A 17795-nucleotide genomic window follows, 5' to 3' on the forward strand; every position below is an offset into this window, starting at 1 on the left:
GAAAAACAAAAAATCAAGAATATCCAGGGAAATAATGAAAAGAAATTCACTGGAAGGTAGGTTAGCGGTACCAAACCTGGAGCTTTACTATAAAGCAGCAGTCATCAAAACTATCTGGTACTGGCTAAGAAATAGAGTGGAGGATCAATGGAATAGGCTAGGCACAGGAAACACAGTAGTAAATGACACTAGTAACGTATGTTTGATAAACCCAAAGACTCCAGCTTCTGGGATAGGAACTCAGTATTTGACAAAAACTGCTGGGAAAACTGGAAGGTAGTATGGCAGAAATTAGTCATAGACCAACGTCTTACACCTTATACTAAAATAAGGTGAAAATGGATACACGATTTAGACATAAGAGGTGATACCATAGGAAAATCAGGAGAGAAAAGAATAGTCTACCTTTCAGATCTTTGGAAAGGAAAACAGTTTATAACCAAACAAGAGATAGAGAATATTATAAAATGCAAAATGGATGATTTTGATTACATTAAATTAAAAAAATTGTACAAACAGAAACAGTGCATCAAAAATTAGAAGGGAGGCAGAAAGCTGGGACACAATTTTTATGGCCAGTACTTCTGATAAAGGCCTCATTTCTAAAATATTTCTAGAACTAAATCAAATTTATAAGAATCCAAGTCATTCCCCAATTGAGAATTGGTCAAAGGATATGAACAGGCAGTTTTCTGATGAAGAAACCAAAGCTATCTATTCCCATGTGAAAAAATACTCTAAATCTCTAATGATTAGAGAGATGCAAATTAAAACAACTCTGAGGTACCACCTGACACCTATCAGATTGGCTAAAATTACAAAAAAGGAAAATAATAAATGTTGGAGAAGCTGTGGAAAAATTGGAACACCAATGCATTGTTGGTGGAGCTGTGAACTGATCCAACCATTCTGGAGAGCAATTTGGAATTATGCCCAAAGGGCAATAAAGCTGTGCATACCCTTTGACCCAGCAATACCACTTTTGAGTCTTTTTCATAAAGAGATCATGGAAAGGGGAGAGGGACCCACATGTACAAAAATATTTATAGCTGCTTTGTACATGGTGACAAGTAATTGGAAACTGAGGGGATGCCCATCAATTGGGGAATGGTCAGACAATATCCTGCATTCCTGGTATAAATCCCACCTGGTCATAGTGTATTATCCTGGTGATCACTTGCTGTAATCTCCTTGCTAATATCTTATTTAAGATTTTAGCATCAATATCCATTAGGGAAATTGGTCTATAATTTTCTTTCTCTGTTTTTGCTTTGCCTGGTTTTAGTATCACCACCATATTTGTGTCATAGAACGAATTTGGTAGAACTCCTTCTTCACCTATTTTTCCAAATAATTTGTATAATATTGGAATTAATTGTTCTTTAAATGTTTGGTGAAATTCACCTGTAAACCCATCTGGCCCTGGGAATTTTTTCTTATTGAGTTCATTAATGGCTTGTTCAATTTCTTTTTCTAATATGGGTTTATTTAAGGATTTTATTTCTTCTTCAGTTAACCTGGGCAGTTTGTATTTTTGTAAATATTCATCCATTTCATTTAGATTGTCAAATTTATTGGCATACAGTTGGGCAAAATAATTCCTAATTATTGATTTAATTTCCACTTCATTGGTGGTAACATCACCCTATTCATTTCTGATACTGGTAATTTGGTTTTCTTCTTTCTTTTTTTAAATCAAATTAACCAATATTTTATCTATTTTTTCATAAAAACAGGTCTTAGTTTTATTGATTAATTCTATAGTTTTTTTGCTTTCAATTCTATTAATTTCTCCTTTAATTTTCAGGATCTCTAATTTAGTGTCTAATTGGGGATTTCTAATTTGTTCTTTTTCTAGCTTTTTAAGTTGCATGCCCAATTCATTAATCTCCTCTTTCTCTTTTTTATCCATGTAAGCATTTAGAGCTATAAATTTTCCCCTAAGCACTGCTTTGGCTGCATCCCATAGATTTTGGTATGTTGTCTCATTATTGTCATTCTCTTGGATAAAGTTATTGATTGTTTCTATGATTTCTTGTTTGGCCCATTCATTCTTTAGAATGAAATTATTTAGTTTCCAATTGATTTTCATTCTACTTTTCCATGGCTCTTTCTTACATGTAATTTTTATTGCATCATGATCTGAGAAGGATGCATTTATTATTTCTGCCTTCCTACATTTGACTATGATGTTTTTGTGCCCTAATACATGGTCAATTTTTAAAAATGTGCCATGTACTGCTGAGAAAAAAGGTATATTCCTTTCTATCCCCATTCAATTTTCTCCAGACATCTATCATGTCTAACTTTTCTAGTAATCTATTCACCTCTTTCACTTCTTTCTTATTTATTTTTTGGCTAGATTTATCTAATTCTGAGAGGGGGAGATTCAGATCCCCCACTAGTATAGTATTACTGTCTAATTCCTCTTGTAACTCATTTAACTTCTCCTCTAAGAACTTGGATACTATACCACTTGGCGCATACATATTTAATATTGATATTACTTCATTATCTATAGTACCTTTAAGTAAGATGTAATTTTCTTCCTTATCTCTTTTAATGAGATCTATTTTTGCCTGCACTTTGTCTGAGATAAGGATTGCTACCCCTGCCTTTTTTACTTTAGCTGAGGCATAATATATTCTGCTCCAGCCTTTTACCTTTACTCTGTGTGTATCTCTCTGCTTCAAATGTGTTTCTTGTAAACAGCATATTGTAGGGTTCTGGTTTTTAATCCACTCTGCAATTAGCTTCCATTTTATAGCAGAGTTCATCCCATTCACATTCACAGTTATTATTACTGACTGTTTATTCCCCTCCATTCTATTTACCCCCTTTGTACTTTTCCCACCTTCTTTCACCCTATTCCTCCTCACCGACGGTTTACTTCTTACCCCTGCCTCCCCCGATCTGCCCTCCCTTTTTATCACCCCCCTCTCTTTTCTTTAACCTTTTCTCCCTTGCTTTTGTCCTCCCTTCTATCAGTACCCCCCTTTCCCTTCCCCTTTTGCTTCCCTAAAGAATGAGTTAAGTTTCTTTATCCCAATGAACGTATATGTTATTCCCTCTTTGAGTCAAATCTAATGAGAATAGGGTTGAAACAATGTTCCCCCCTCCTTTCTTTCCCTCTATTGTAATAGGTTTTTTTTTCCACCTCTTCATATGATATAATTCATCCCATTCCACCTTCTCTTTCCTCTCCTCCCCCCAGACTCCCTTTTTAGCCCCTTAATTCTTTTGTATCATCACATCAAAGACAATTTATATTTATACCCTCTATGTAAAGTCCTTCTCTCTGCCCAAATACATTTACAGTTCTTAAGAGTTATGAGTATTATCTTCCTGTGTAGGGATATAAACAGTTTAACCTAATAGGGTAACCTTTTTTTCCCCCCCCTCTGTTTACCTTTTTAAACTTCTCTTGAGTCTTGTATGTTGAGATCGAATTTTCTATTCAGTTCTGGTCTTTTCACCAGGAAAGATTGAAAGTCCCCAATGTCATTAAATGTCCATCTTTTCCCCTGAAAGAAAATGCACATTTTTGCTGGGTAATAGATTCTTGGCTGCAATACAAGCTCCTTTGCCTTCCAGAATATCATATTCCAAGCCTTGCGGTTCTTTAATGTTGAAGCTACCAGGTCCAGAGCAATCCTGACTGTGGCTCCATGATATTTAAATTGCTTCTTTCTGGCTGCTTGGAGTATTTTCTCCTTCACCTGATAATTCTGGAATTTGGCTACAATATTCCTTGGAGTTTTCCTTTTGGGATCTCTTTCAGGAGGTGATCGGTGGATTCTTTCAATGATGATTTTATCCTCTGATTCTATGATATCAGGGCAGTTCTCCTTAATAATTTCCTGGAATATGGTGTCTAGATTCTTTTTCTGGTCATGGCTTTCAGGCAGTCCAATGATTCTCACATTGTCTCTCCTCAATCTGTTTTCCAGATCAGTTGTCTTTCCAATGAGGTATTTCACATTTTCTTCTATTTTTTTCATTTTTTTTATTCTGCTTGACTGACTCCTGGTGTCTCATGGATTCCTTATCTTCCAACTGTCCCACTTTAATTTTTAAGGCAATGTTTTCTTCAGTGAGATTATGCACCTTTTTTTCCATTTGGCCAAATGAATTTTTTAAGGCTTTGTTTTCTTCAGTGAAATTATGTGCTTTCTTTTCCAAGCTGCTGATTCTTTTTTCATAGTTTTCTTTTTTGCTTTCATTTCTCTCCCCATTTTTTCTTCTACCTCTCGCAATTGATTTTTAAAATCCTTTTTGAGCTCTTCCAGGAAGTCTTTTTGTTCTTGAGACCAATTCACCTTCCCTCGTGAGGCTTCAGATGTAGGCAATTTGAGGCTATTGTCCTCATCTGAGTTTGTGTTGGCTTCTTCCCTATTGATACAGAAGCTCTCAATGGAGAGGGCTCTTTTTTGCTTCTTACTCATTATTGCAGCTTATTTATTTATTTTTTAAGTTGAGGTCTGCTCTGGGGGCACCAGGGACGCTGTTTTGGGCTTCTTATGCAGGGGTATAGGTGCTGTGTGACCGGGTTTTTACTCTGAAGCCTTTATGGTGTGTGGAGATCCCCCGCCCTGCACTTCCTGTCTGATTGTGCTCGGTCAGCCAGGTGCCGGACGCCAGCGTCTGATCCTGCCTGACCCGTTCGTGGCCCTCTCGGCCGGTGCAGGTAGGTTTTTCCACTGTCCTTCTTGGCCACCAGATTTTTGAACCAGGTTCCAGGGGCCTCAGTTGTTCGGCTGTGGCCCGCAGCTCCTGCTGACTTGCCCCGACCCCCTTGGTGCTGGGTTGCTGCCCTGCGCTGGGCCTCCCTTTTGCCTGAGTCAGACCGACCTTTTCCTGAAGTCTTCTAAATTATCTCTGGTTGGAGGATTGTGTCTCTCTGTCTCTTTGCAGGTTCTGTAGTTTCAGAATCTGTCCAGAGGCTTGATTTAATGTTCTTTTTGAGGGAACAGAAGGAGAGCTCAGGCAGCTTGCTGCTTCCTCTCTGCCATCTTGGCTCCGCCCCCTTGGAGGGGATTATTTTCAATTTCATTTGATGGTGGCAGCAGAAATTTGCCTAAGAAATTGATACATCTTTCTGTTTGGGGCTACATGGGCTTACTTAGACATGGATGTGAATAATAGCAATGGAAAATTCTGTGTATAATCAAATAAATTTCAATTGGTTTCTAATGATGTGGATGTCCATTGGATTTTTTTTTCTTTTAGTGAGGCAATTGGGCTTAAGTGTCACACAGCTAGTAAGTGTTAAGTGTCTGAGGCAGGATTTGAACTCAGTTACTCCTGACTACAGGGTCAGTGCTCCATCCACTGCACCATCTAGCTGCCCCTGTCCATTGGATTTTAGAGATGGAAGAAAGCTTATAGGTCATGTAGCCCTTTCCTTGCATTTTAAAACTAAGTGACTTGTGTCTTAGAGAAAGGAAATGTTTTTTCCCTAGGATCCACCCATGGAAAAAGGTAGAATTTTGTCAGCTAATCCTTCACATTTATACATGTTTGTCACAGGAGGAGAGAAAACAAGAGAAGACAAGAAAGTATGAGAAGGGAAAGGAGGAAAAGTGAGGGTGGTGAAACTGTGGGAAGGGAAGTTCAGGGATTTGAAAGGAAAAAGGCAGAAAAGATGAGGGAAAGGAAGGGAAAGAGAGGGAATGAAAGGGGAGGGGGGTGTAGGAAAGGGGAAGGAATGTGAGGGAAGGAATAAAAAGGGCAGGGGAGGAAAGAAGTGTCAAAAGAAAGTTAAGAAAAGGAAAGGGAACAGAAGACAAAATTCATGTCTCTCAACTCTGTAGATGTGGAGGGATATGGCCATTGGCCTGATCAATGTGTATGTTAATTCTGATGTACTGCCTCTTTTTTCTCTTCATTTTTATTCTTTGTTTATGAGAGATGGCCAACTGAATAGGAAGGATACATTCATAAATGATGTTCACAAAGATATTGATGCAAATTTATTAAAGGTGAAGTTCTGGCAGGAATGTAGAGGAAAAAGCAGTGTCTCTCCTGAGCTTTTTGCAAAACCCCTCCAAACAACTTTAGATGATGGCCAAAGACACATTCTGATATGGCAGAACCCACAAAAGGATGGAGAAAAACAATTTTCTCACCCAAGACAATTTTAGAAGGTTGACAGAGGGTGTGCTGCACCAGGATGAGAGTAGAGCACAGTCCAATGTTGGTTGCAGTCTGACAAACCAGCACTAGACCTTGCGGGCAACTGAATCAGTGGCACCAATGCCAATTTCTAGATTTCTCAGGCACAGATGTTAAAAGGGGTCAGATTACTGGTCAGAAAGTGATTACAAGGGTCCATATCCTGGCACTGGGGGTAGATTTCTATGGTATCACCCATACTTGGTTCTGTGTCACTGTCCTGTCCCTCATTCTCAGGGTGAAGAGGCACACTAGTATACCATAGCTTGGGGCTTAAGGGAAGCTTGAATGAAGTTTGGAGTGATATCAGGTCACCCCACAGTAGTCCAATACATTCCTGGCTTTTGTCAAAAAATATTTTGCCAGCAACATACTAACCTCATCTCTATACCTGAATTGAGGACATGCAAATAGTGTTGAGAGTGATAGCTGCAGTAACATGCACTTAGAGAAAGAGAATCATTCTTTTTAATGGCCTTTTGAAGTTTAGGACCCGATTTTTTAAATTTAGAGCTCCTGTATGAACTTGAATCCTATGAGGAAACTCTGGGTTTCCTTGATCAATGAGTGTAGAGTGACACAGAACTGCTCTACAAGGACTCCAGAGATCTTAGGAGCTGATTCAAGAACAATTCTGCGTGTGGCAATTCCTCCCTTCCCATGTATGAGGGGGGTTTCTAAGACTATTGAGAGGGAAGTTGACTAAAAAATGTGTACAGACAAAGACAAAAATATATAAGAAAATTTAGAAAGAGACAGGCATAACAAAATGCCAAAAAATAGAGACAGACACAGAGACATATAAATGCTTAGCCAGATAAAATATGGTTCCTGGTTAAAACACACACATGCACATGCATGCACACAAATAAAATTCAGATCATAGCCAGCATCATAACCAGAAGTTCCCCTGGTAGAGAACCTCTCCAGTTGGGCCCATATCAGGAGAGCTTCTTGTTAAGAATCTGGAGTGAAAAGGCTCTGGTTCCTTCAATGGTCAGCATAAATGTGATGATTAAAAATAGAGACATAATATCTGGTGAATTAAAACATTTTATTAATATGGCTGGCAGAATATTAGAAAAATGAGGTCTATGGTCATCTCTTTCAGACCAAAGACCCCACCTTGTAGTCTGGTCTCGGTTCATATACCTTTCCACTTTAGGTCCATCACAAAGCAAACAGATGTAATTGGCTGACACGATTTGAAGGTGCTTATATGAAAAAGAATTCCAGGGGTGACAGTAGAGAATGTAAGACCATTTACCCCAAATCCTTTCATATAGGTGTTGTTTAATCTTATCAGTAATGTCTTTGGGCAATCAAGACAAAAGAATCTGTCTCTACCCTGTCTCGTTTGTGAGCTTGGGTCTGGTTTGACCCAGATCTTACTTTCAGGAAGAACTCAGACCATGAGTGGGGGTGTGGACAAAGGCCTAAGAAAGAAGGTAAAATCTCTAGGTCCCCCAAGATGTTGATTATTAATAATTAATTCTCACAACTACTATTAGATCTTATCAAAAGATATAAAAACAAAAAGGAAAATGAAATATTAGTACAAAAATATTTATAGCAGCTGCTTTAAGTGATGGCAAAGAACTGGAAATAAGAGGATCTCCATCACTTGGGAAATGGCTGAAAAAGTTGTTGTAGATGATTATGATGGCATCCTATTGTAATATAAGAAATGACAATCAGAATGCTCTCAGGAAAATATGGAAAAACTTACAGGAAGTGAAGGAAATTGAAATGAGCTGAACCCAGAGAACATTGAACACAATAACAGCAATACTGAATGATGACTGCCTATGAATAAGTTAGCTATTCTTAGCAAAACAGTGACCCAAGACAGTTCTAAAGGACTTATGATGAAAAGCTCTATACATCTGCAGAAAAAGGATAGGAGGGGTCTAAATGAAAATTGAAGGATACTTTTTCTTTCTTTTTCTTTGCTTTCTTGTTCTTTTTTTTTAGTGTTTTCGTTCACAACATGACTTACAGGGAAATATATTTTTCATGACTATGCATATATAACCCATATCAAATTGCTTTCCTTCTTAATGAGGGGAGAAAGGGGAATGGGGAAATTCACATAGAGAGGAAGAAAGAATATTTGGGATGCAAAGTTTGAAAAAATGTTAAAATCATTTTAAAGTGTAATTAGGGGAAATACAATATTAAATTTAAAATGTTAATTATGAAATAATTTTATGTACCTGTATAGATAACTTCTTTCGGAAGTAACAAATAATAGAAGTCTGGCAAACAAAATTGCTTGGGTGATATAGTTCTGCAACAAAGATGCATTTAACCACTAATCATGAACATCCCATTAAAGATATATTCATTGGGAGGAAGAGTTTCATATTAAAAAAATAGGGGGAGGTACAAAGGCTTCTTTTGATTGGGGAAAAATGACAAGGTATCATTGCAAAGCAACTTGATTTTACTGTGATGGAGCATTTTGATTTGCAGCAACTACAGGAAGAGAGAAGCAGCTTCTTCTCCATCCTAGGTGTCAGGGAGAGACTAAATATCTTTGCAGGAGGTAAAGGGTTTAAAACTGATGGCTAAGAAAGAAAGACCATATCAATAACAACACTTCATTAGTCAAAATTTGCCTTTTACCTAATTAGATTTCATTTTTTTCTGTTGACACTGTGTATGGTGAAAGAGAAAAAAAAATTAATCTAACTTCCACATGCCAGCCATTCAATTAATGAAACAGTTTTTGCTTGTGCCTCTTGAATATTCTTTTCCTGAGATGGAACTTGCCTTGTTCCTCCAAATGATCATCATATTTCAGAGACTAAAGGCTCTTCACTATCCTCATTGCTCTCCTTCTTGCCCTGTGACAGACACAATTGAAAAGCCTACTTTATATGAGGTCTTTTTAAGGTAGGCTAGACAGGCACTCTTGCCTCCTTAGTCCTGAAACCTATGCATCTTAATGCAGACACAGTTATTAGTTTTTATTAATTTCTTAGGCTAATAAGATCACACTGGGGACTCATATTGATCTAAAATGCTCAGACCCTTTTTCAGACTAACTGCTATTTAATCCTCTTGGTGGACAGGGTGCTTCTCCCATTTTATACTAGAAAATTTATGATATCTACCCCACAAAAGTTTCCATTTCCTCTGCTGTATTTCATTTTATTGGCTTCAGGAAAGGCTCCTAAATCTCTAGATTCATTTGGATCCAAAGTCTGGCACCAAGTGCTTTCATTCACTTTCCCAATTGTGCTGTATGTGTCTCTTCAACAAGTATATCTTCTGTGCCTAACTTAGGGTAGCTTGCAGTCACTCTGTGAAGGCAGCTCTGTAAGTGATAAACAGAGGAATTTGTATTTCATGCTAAGTAAAACTGGGAGCCAATCAGTCAGGCCATAATCTTTAAAGAAGTGCCTACTCTGTTCTAGGCACTGTGTTAAGTACTGGGAATAAAAAAGTGGCAAAAGGAAGCCTGTCCTGAAGTAGCTTACAGTTTACTGGAGAAACAACAAGAACACAAATATGTACAAGAAAGCTGGTGGACACACAACAGCTGGGGTGGCAGCAGCTAGAAATGCAGCAGCAGGGGGGGCAGCAGGGCTGGCAGCAGCTGGACACACAGCAGCAGGGCCGGCAGCAGCTAGAAATGCAGCAACTGGGGGGGGGGCAGCAGGGCTGACAACAGCTGGACACACAGCAGCTGGGGCGGCAGCAGCCAGAGCCACAGCTTAGGCCACCACAGGTGGAGCCACAACAGGAGCTGACCATGGTGTTGGTGGGTTCAGAGTCTGAGTTGGTTTCCTTATTTTTTCATGATAAAAAAGTGATAACCAAATCAGTCAGTGGCATTTTTTAAGTTAAATGTTTTCACTTAGAGAAAAAAAAATAATCACGTTTCCAGGTAAGACTTGTCCAAAGTATTCTATATGTTTGAATCACACCTTGACTTTTCTTCATTGTTTGTGCCCATCTTCAAGCATTTCATCCTTGTTTGGACGGCTGTAATTAGGAAGTTTTTCCTCCTCTCATGCCTAATCATCCTTTTCTTCAACATCTTCCCAGAGTGCCTACTTCAAGCTTGTGGAGCCAAAATGACAAACCTAATTCCTGGCTTCAACAGGACAGTCCTTCCCAGGCTAGAACACTGTTTTCATGGATGCCCAATGATTTCTCTTGGTCTAATTAAATAATGAATACATTTACCAAGGACTTTTGTTTTGGGCTCTGTATCAGAAAAGAGACAGATCATTAGAGGAAGATTATTGTCATTGAACTGGGAACAGGAAAACTTCCTACTAAGGGGACACGTTTTTGTTGCCTTAGTGTTTTTTTCCTATAGCCAAGTGTGAGATTAAAATTGGATATTAGATCATAAATCTCCCCTACTTAACCTTTCCCTTAATTTATCTCCCAGACTAGTAAATGGAAGAAGCTTCTGGTTTTCTAGTTAGAGCTTTTATTGTATGGTAGTCACAAGGTGATGTTGATTAGAAAGATAGGAAAGTAGAAATACAATACAAATTGTCTTAAGTCTAGGCTTAGTCTATATTCTGTGTAAAACTCATCAAAACCCAAGGCCACCTTTGGGGAGAGAGACTGAGTCAAGCGCGTGCTGTTAACCGAGAGCCGGGCCGAGTCAAACTCCAGTCAGCGTCTGTCTGTGCAGTGCAGCCAGGAGACCAGCGGAGCAGGAAAAAAAAGGCCCCACTTCTGTTCTCTCCTTGCCTTTTAAGCTCGCACCCCGGAAGTCGAGTGCTCAGCAGGCAATCTGGCGTGCGTCCCAGGTGGATTGGTGTGCATAGCTCATGCCGGTGGTCTCCTCCCCAAAAGGGTGGTCCTAAAAAACACCTGGTGTCTCTCCATTATCTAACCAACTGTTAAAACTTTTTACCACGTTCCCCCCTTTTGTTCCTCAAGAAACAAAATATTTCCTTGACGGAACAGTAAAAATAATATGATAACTATTGCTAACTAATAATATGTGAACAAAAATAAAGAAAAGGAAGAGAGGATAGTTTTGTCCAGAGGGGCGATTTTTTTTTTTTTGTCCTCATGAACTGATGCTTTGACATTAGTCTTGCAAAGGGAGAGCCTCTGCAGAGAGTACATGTTACAGATAGTGTATATTATAACAGAAAGGAGATAGTAAAAACTAACAAAACATATAAAGTCTCTGAGTTCTCTTGTCTTCTTGAAGTGGTAAGATGTCATCAGGAGGAAACTGGATTCTGGTCTGGAAAACTGGATTCTGGACTCTGGTCTGAATTCTGGTCTGGAAAAACTGGATTCTGGACTCTGGTCTGGAAAGCTGGATTCTCTTCTTTAACTGTTTGAATTGCTGTATTTTTACTAAACCTTAGCATAGCATTTATATCCTTAGACTTCTAATAGAGGGTTGAGGTAGTTATGCAATCTGTAACACTTTTTACCACCACGTGTCTGGATCAAAGCCAAATTTAGTATGTGTTCATGACACCTGAAAATGTTATGGAAAGGTTATCATACCATATCTCATGGTTCTGAGACAGCCAGTGATTGTGCTAGGTCACAGGTGAGTTAGGAGGGAGAGAGGATGAATACTGGACTGTGCCTAGTAATTGTGCTCTACATAGTCACCATCATAAGCAAACCATGGACTTACGTATACCTGTCTCTCCTTTTGTTGCACATATATTCTCTCCAGGGCCTGCATCAGAGTTCACAGCAAGTTAGTCTCTGAAATGATAAGTTTCCATACTTCCAAAATCTCATATTAATTTCATCAAAGACAGTATGATGGTAAAAATGTGTGCTATGCTGCATAACTGAGAACATATTAGTGATATATACAATAATTCCAAACCATACCCAGAGTATAATGACATATAAATAATAAATGAATGTAAATAGCTGATTATATTAGACATTATTACATAATCTTCTTTTAGCAAGTAAACCACATCATCTTATACATGACTTCTCTGGTATAACAGTAGCAGATACTTAAAGTGGTGATTAATTTATCAAAAAGAAATAAGACTTCAATTAGAAAGATTCAATATTCAATGTTTTCAGTGAGGTATCAAGCAATAGGGTTCAATAACCTTTTCTGGTCTTTTTTAGTTAAACAGAACACAATAAAAGAGAAAAGAGAAAGAAAAAAATAAAATAAAACTCATTAGAACTCATGGTTCTCTCAAAAAGAAAGAGTAAAAAAAAAAGAAGAATTCTGGAAGCTTCTGAGGCTGGATGGTCTCACCCACAGCATATACTTAAAATGTCTTTGAAAAGTCACTTAGTTTACAAAATCGGGTTTTTAAAGAAAAGCAAAAGAAACAAGAGTCAAAACAAAGCAAAACCAAAAACCAAAAATAAAAAGCAAAAGATTTGCTAAGCACCCTTTTGTGCTCTTAAAGAACTTAAAGGTGTGGTGAATTCCAGGTCTTTTCAGTGCCTTTCAAAAGTCAAAACAAAACAAAAACAAAAACAAAAAGGATTTAAAAAAATAGGTATAGGGTAGGGAAAGGGTGGGAGAAATTGAGGTGGGCCAGAAAACTAGGCCATGTGCTTCAGTGCTTTTGCCTGTAGAAGGAAATGCTTGTTAAATTTTAAGGTATTTAAGCTGCTAGAGTTTGGGGTATGCCACATTGTTTTAACTGGTTCCCCAATTCTCTGCATGCCAAAGTGGCAGGGGTTTCTGAATTGTCACTGATCTTTCTAATGCTATCATAATGTTCTTTATGGTAGAAAATGTGGCGTTCTCTAGCATCAGTTTTGTCTGTGCCACTGATTTTCAATAAAGGCTGATTTAACTGATGAACTACCACATTCAGCTGATGCTGCTTAGCAAATGCTACAATTGTATCATTTCCTCCCCACTTTCCAAATTTCTTTAATTCGTCAACATATTCTTCAAAAGGGGAGTCATTTACCCTAAAAGACTCAAACTCTTGTCTATGGTTAATCATATAAGAAGCAGCTTCTTGTCTATGTCTGAGATGATTTCTACAGTGACCTTCTAGCTGGTCTGCTAAAGCCCTAAAAAGGCAATTTCCATCTCCTGATACTTTACAAAGACTGAGTCCCAAAGCATTTAACTGATCAGTGGGATTATCAAATGGGAACTGCCTATTTCCTCTGGACTCTCTTTGCTCTTTAACAGTTGCTATTGTTAGGGTTTTTAGCTCTTTAGTGTCTACTTCAGGTCTATCTGAAATCTCTTCACCTATGAATGGTGCAGGCTTTACATGAGAGCAATGAATTCATGAGTCTTTTTCACCAATTTTAATGGCAGTAGGAGTTGTCAATAATATCTGAAAAGGTCCTTCCCAGGCAGGTTGGGTTCCACTGGTTCTCTGAAAATTCTTTACATATATTTTATCTCCTGGGTTGAGGCTGTGCAATGAAAAGTCTAATGGGCCTGCCTGGACCACAGCTCCTGCCTCATGGAGTTCACATAGCCTGGTCTGTAATTCCTGTATATAGGAGGCAACAGAAGTATCACCTCCCACCAGTTATGTATAAACTGGGGAAAAAGTTTTAGGTTGGATAGGAGGGTGACCAAAAAGCATTTCATAAGGAGATATATGAAGTTCTCCTCTTGGTCTATTGCGTAGATAGAATAATGCCAACAGTAGAACATCAGGCCATTTCAAATGGGTTTCAGTACATAATTTGCCAATCATACTCTTAAGCTCTTTATTCATATGTTCAACTTGGCCTGAACTTTGTGGATGGTAGGGCCTGTGGAATTTTGGAGTCACTCCCAAGAAAGAGTAGATTGGGGATAAAATCGAATCAGTGAAATGTGTGCCTTTGTCAGAATCGATGTGGGCTGGTGGGCCAAAACGAGGTACTATCTCTTTAAGAAGAATTTTGGCAACAAAAGCAGCTGTGGCTCAGGGGCTGGGAAAGGCCTCCACCCACCGAGTGAGCTGATCAACTATAACAAGGCAAAATTTATAATGTCCTGCTTTTGGCATAGTAATATAATCAATTTGTAAGTGCTCAAAAGGCGTATATGCTAGAGGACGCCCTCCATAAGCTTTGGCCTTAAAAGCATACTGATTACAAGATTGACATGTGGAGCAGCCTGAGCAGATTTGAGATGCTGTATGAGTCACACCTGGTGCTATCCAGGTTCTCTTAATAGAGTCTACAATGCCTTGTGTACCAAAATGGCCTTTTCTGTGAACAGAGAGGCATACCTGGTGGTAGAATTTCGGGGGAAGAAGTGGATTACCTTCTGGAGACACCCAGATGCCATTGATCTGTTTTGCCTTAAATTTCTTTTTCCACTTTTCTACTTCAGAATCGTCATAGGTTAGGTTGGAAGGAATATCCTCAGAAGGTGAAAGGTTAAATACATGTTCAGGAGCTTCTAATGCAGCAAGCTTGGCTGCAGAATCGGCCCGTGCATTTCCCTTTGAAACAGGATCACTATTCCCTGTGTGGGCAGGGCAATGTACAATGGCTAGGGAAGAAGGCAGTTTCAGGGCATCTAAGAGGTCCTTGATAAGGTCCCCATTGGCAATAGCCTTGCCCAAGGATGTTAGGAAGCCTCGTTGACACCAAATCATACCAATAAAATGGCATATGCCAAAGCCATATTTCGAGTCAGTAAAAATAGTGGCACTCTTACCTTTGGCTATATTACAGGCCTGTGTAAGAGCCACAAGTTCAGCAGCCTGTGCACTAAAATGGGAAGGCAGAGAAGCTGCCCAGAGGGTGTCATAATCAGAAACTACAGCAGCTCCAGTAAAACGGGTTCCCTCTCTCATAAACGAGGAACCATCTGTATAGAGGACAAGATCAGGATTTTCTAAAGGTGTATCAAAAAGATCATCACGGGGTTTTTCAGCCATATCAACTAAAGAAGCACAGTCGTGCAATGGTTCCCCCGAGAATGGTAAGTTAGGGAGTAGCGTTGCTGGATTGAGAACTGTGCAGCATTTTAAAGTGATATTCTCATTACCTAACAGGGTTATTTCATACTTAGCCAGCCTTTGATCTGAAAAGGCTTGTGTCCTGTGACATAGTAAGAGAGCCCCTACTTCATGTTAGAGGGTTACCTAGGACCAAATCAGAGGCTTTTTCTACCAAAAGGGCTGTGGCCGCCACTGCCCTAAGGCAAGGTGGCGTTCCAGCCGCTACAGGGTCCAGCTGAGTTGAATAGTAGGCTATAGGGCATTGGTTAGGCCCCAGTGATTGAGTCAGAACTCCAGAAGCCACCCCCCTTTGTTCATGCACAAAGAGAGTGAAAGGCTTACTATAATCTGGTAGTCCTAGGGCAGGTGCTGATAACAAGGCCCGTTTTAATTCTTTTATGGCTGAGAGATGCTGGGGATCCAACTGTAAAATGTCTGGGACAGAGCTTTTTGTTAGAGCTATGAGAGGTTTAGTAATTTCACCAAAAGAGGGTATCCATTGTCTACAGTACCCGGCTGCTCCCAGAATGGCTCTCAACTGCCTCTTAGTAGTGGGGGCAGAGAGTTGTTGAATGGCCTGGGCTCGCTTAGAAGAGACAGAGCGAGTTCCAGCAGCCAAAATAAATCCTAAATATTCTACCTGGGGCAAAAACCATTGTACCTTTGACTTGGAAAGTTTGTGTCCTCTCTTGTGCAGCTCCAACAGTAAGTGACGGCTATCTTCCTGACACATTTCAGCATTAGGAGAGGCCAAAAGTTAAATCATCAACATATTTGTACTAGTGTGGAGCCTTTAAAGGTAATGGAGGCCAGATCCTGCTGTAAAATTTGGGAAAATAATGTGGGACTGTCTACAAATCCCTGTGGGAGTCTAGTCCAGGTCCACTGTCTATTTTTCCAGGTAAAAGCAAATAAATATTGGAAGTCCTCATGTACTGGTATGGAGAAAAAGGCAGAGCAGAGGTCTACCACTATGAAACATGTAGATTCATAGGGAATGGATGAAATTATGGTAGAAGGGGAAGCCACTATAGCATGTCTAGGGATAACATAATTATTAATTGCTCTAAGATCTTGCACAAAACGATAAACAGGTTTACCATCTGGCCCAGGCTTGGGTTTTTTAACTGGCAAAATGGGAGTATTGCATGGAGAGTGATGACATGGAATAATAATACCCTGGGTTTTCAAAGCCTCAATTATAGGTGTGATCCCTTCTATTGCTTCCCTAGACAATGGATACTGTGGAATGGAGGGGGGTGGTCCCCCCTTAACTTTAAAGGTAACAGGAATGGCAGACTTAAGGAGCCCCACCTCATTAGGGGATGAGGCCCATAAAGACTCAGGAATGTCAGAGGGAATTTTGGATACTTCCCCTACTGTTCCTTGACCTTTTGTAAGTAAAATTGGTAATAAATGAACAGTATCCTCTGGCAATTGTAGGGAGACAGCCCCATCTGGAGCACAAGATATGGTTGCTCTAAGCTTGCAAAGGAGATCATGACCTAATAAATTTACAGGGGCATCAGGCATGAGTAAAAATGAATGTTCTACTGTTAAGGGCCCCATAGATACCATGCGAGGATTCAATTTTCCCACTCTCTGGCTCTTTCCTGAGACTCCCACTACATTAAAAAATCCTACAGGTCTACACCCAGCATCTGGTTTGCTTACTAATACTGATTTAGAGGCTCCTGTGTCTAGCAGACAATCGTAATAAGTCTCCCCCACTTTTAGGGAGACATGTGGTTCATTACTCTGGGGAGGTGAATGGACTGGCACAAGTGTATTCAAAAAATCCGGATCTGGGAATATATGGCTTTCATTATCTATGTTCCATTCCTCCCCAAGACCCCGTCATTCCTGTGCCCTCCTCTGAGAGGGACCTTGGTTGCCATTATTCTGGTACTGCCTTTCTGTATTCCTCCAAAAAGATCTATTTCTATTTTGATTTCACCTGTAATTAGAATTAGAATTTCTTCTCCAAGTCCTACATTCTTTCAATTCATGCCCCTCCTTACGACAGTAACAACACACCTTAGTGTCCTTGTTCCGGTGTTCACATGGCTGACTAGGAATCGCCGGTGCCAGAATGCTCTGTTTAGGGTGATCTGGACCTTCCTCACGTGAGTCAAAGACATAATTTGCAAGTTTCTTAATCCTATCTACTGTGAGAGTTCTCCAGTCTGGACATTGTGTCAGAAAGTATCTGCGTATTTCTGGCAGTGAATTATAAACAAATGTGTTGAGAACGATATAGGAGTCTCTTAAATCTACTGGATCCAATCTGGTGTACTGTCTAGCGGCCTCACAAAGTCTATCATAAAATCTGTTTGGTCTTTCATTAGCCTCCTGAGGTAGGCTTAAAAATTTCTGCCAGTTTTCCGGTTTTCTAGAGCAAGGTTCCATTCCCTTCAGAAGTGTTTCTCTAGCATCTTTTAATCTTTGGAAATCCCTATCATTATTATAATTCCACTCTGGATCCTTTAGAGGCCATTCCACATCGGCCTTACCCTTTGCAACAAGGGCAATATCTGTAATCTCAGTTGGGGACAGTAAAGTTTCCATAAGGCAAGTAACATCACCCAAGTGGGTTGATATATATTAAATATAGTCCTTAACTGTGAAATTACAGTGTTTGGATTTTTCTCAAAACTAGGGATGATTGATTTCCAAGCGCTCAAGTCACTTGGTTTAAAGGGGCTATATTTTCTGTCTTGA

The 17795-nt window shown here is 39.5% G+C and overlaps 1 protein-coding gene across 3 annotated transcripts in view; it reads right to left on the reverse strand.

Moving 5' to 3' along the window:
* The window catches only part of LOC122755413 (keratin-associated protein 4-4-like), an 83383-nt gene that overhangs the window by 18310 nt on the left and 47278 nt on the right, over nucleotides 1–17795 (reverse strand). Inside the window, exons 1-2 of one of the 3 annotated variants that reach the window (XM_044003831.1) lie at nucleotides 9787–9936; nucleotides 4021–4026 (exon numbers count right to left, since the gene is read on the reverse strand). In XM_044003831.1, coding sequence (XP_043859766.1) covers nucleotides 4021–4026; nucleotides 9787–9936 — 156 coding nt within the window. Of the gene's footprint in view, nucleotides 1–4020; nucleotides 4027–9696; nucleotides 9937–17795 lie in introns of those variants that run through there. The other 2 variants (XM_044003824.1, XM_044003827.1) reach the window with 2 other exon arrangements.

The sequence above is a fragment of the Dromiciops gliroides genome, chromosome 4, assembly GCF_019393635.1.
Source record: "Dromiciops gliroides isolate mDroGli1 chromosome 4, mDroGli1.pri, whole genome shotgun sequence".
Classification (NCBI taxonomy): domain Eukaryota; kingdom Metazoa; phylum Chordata; class Mammalia; order Microbiotheria; family Microbiotheriidae; genus Dromiciops; species Dromiciops gliroides.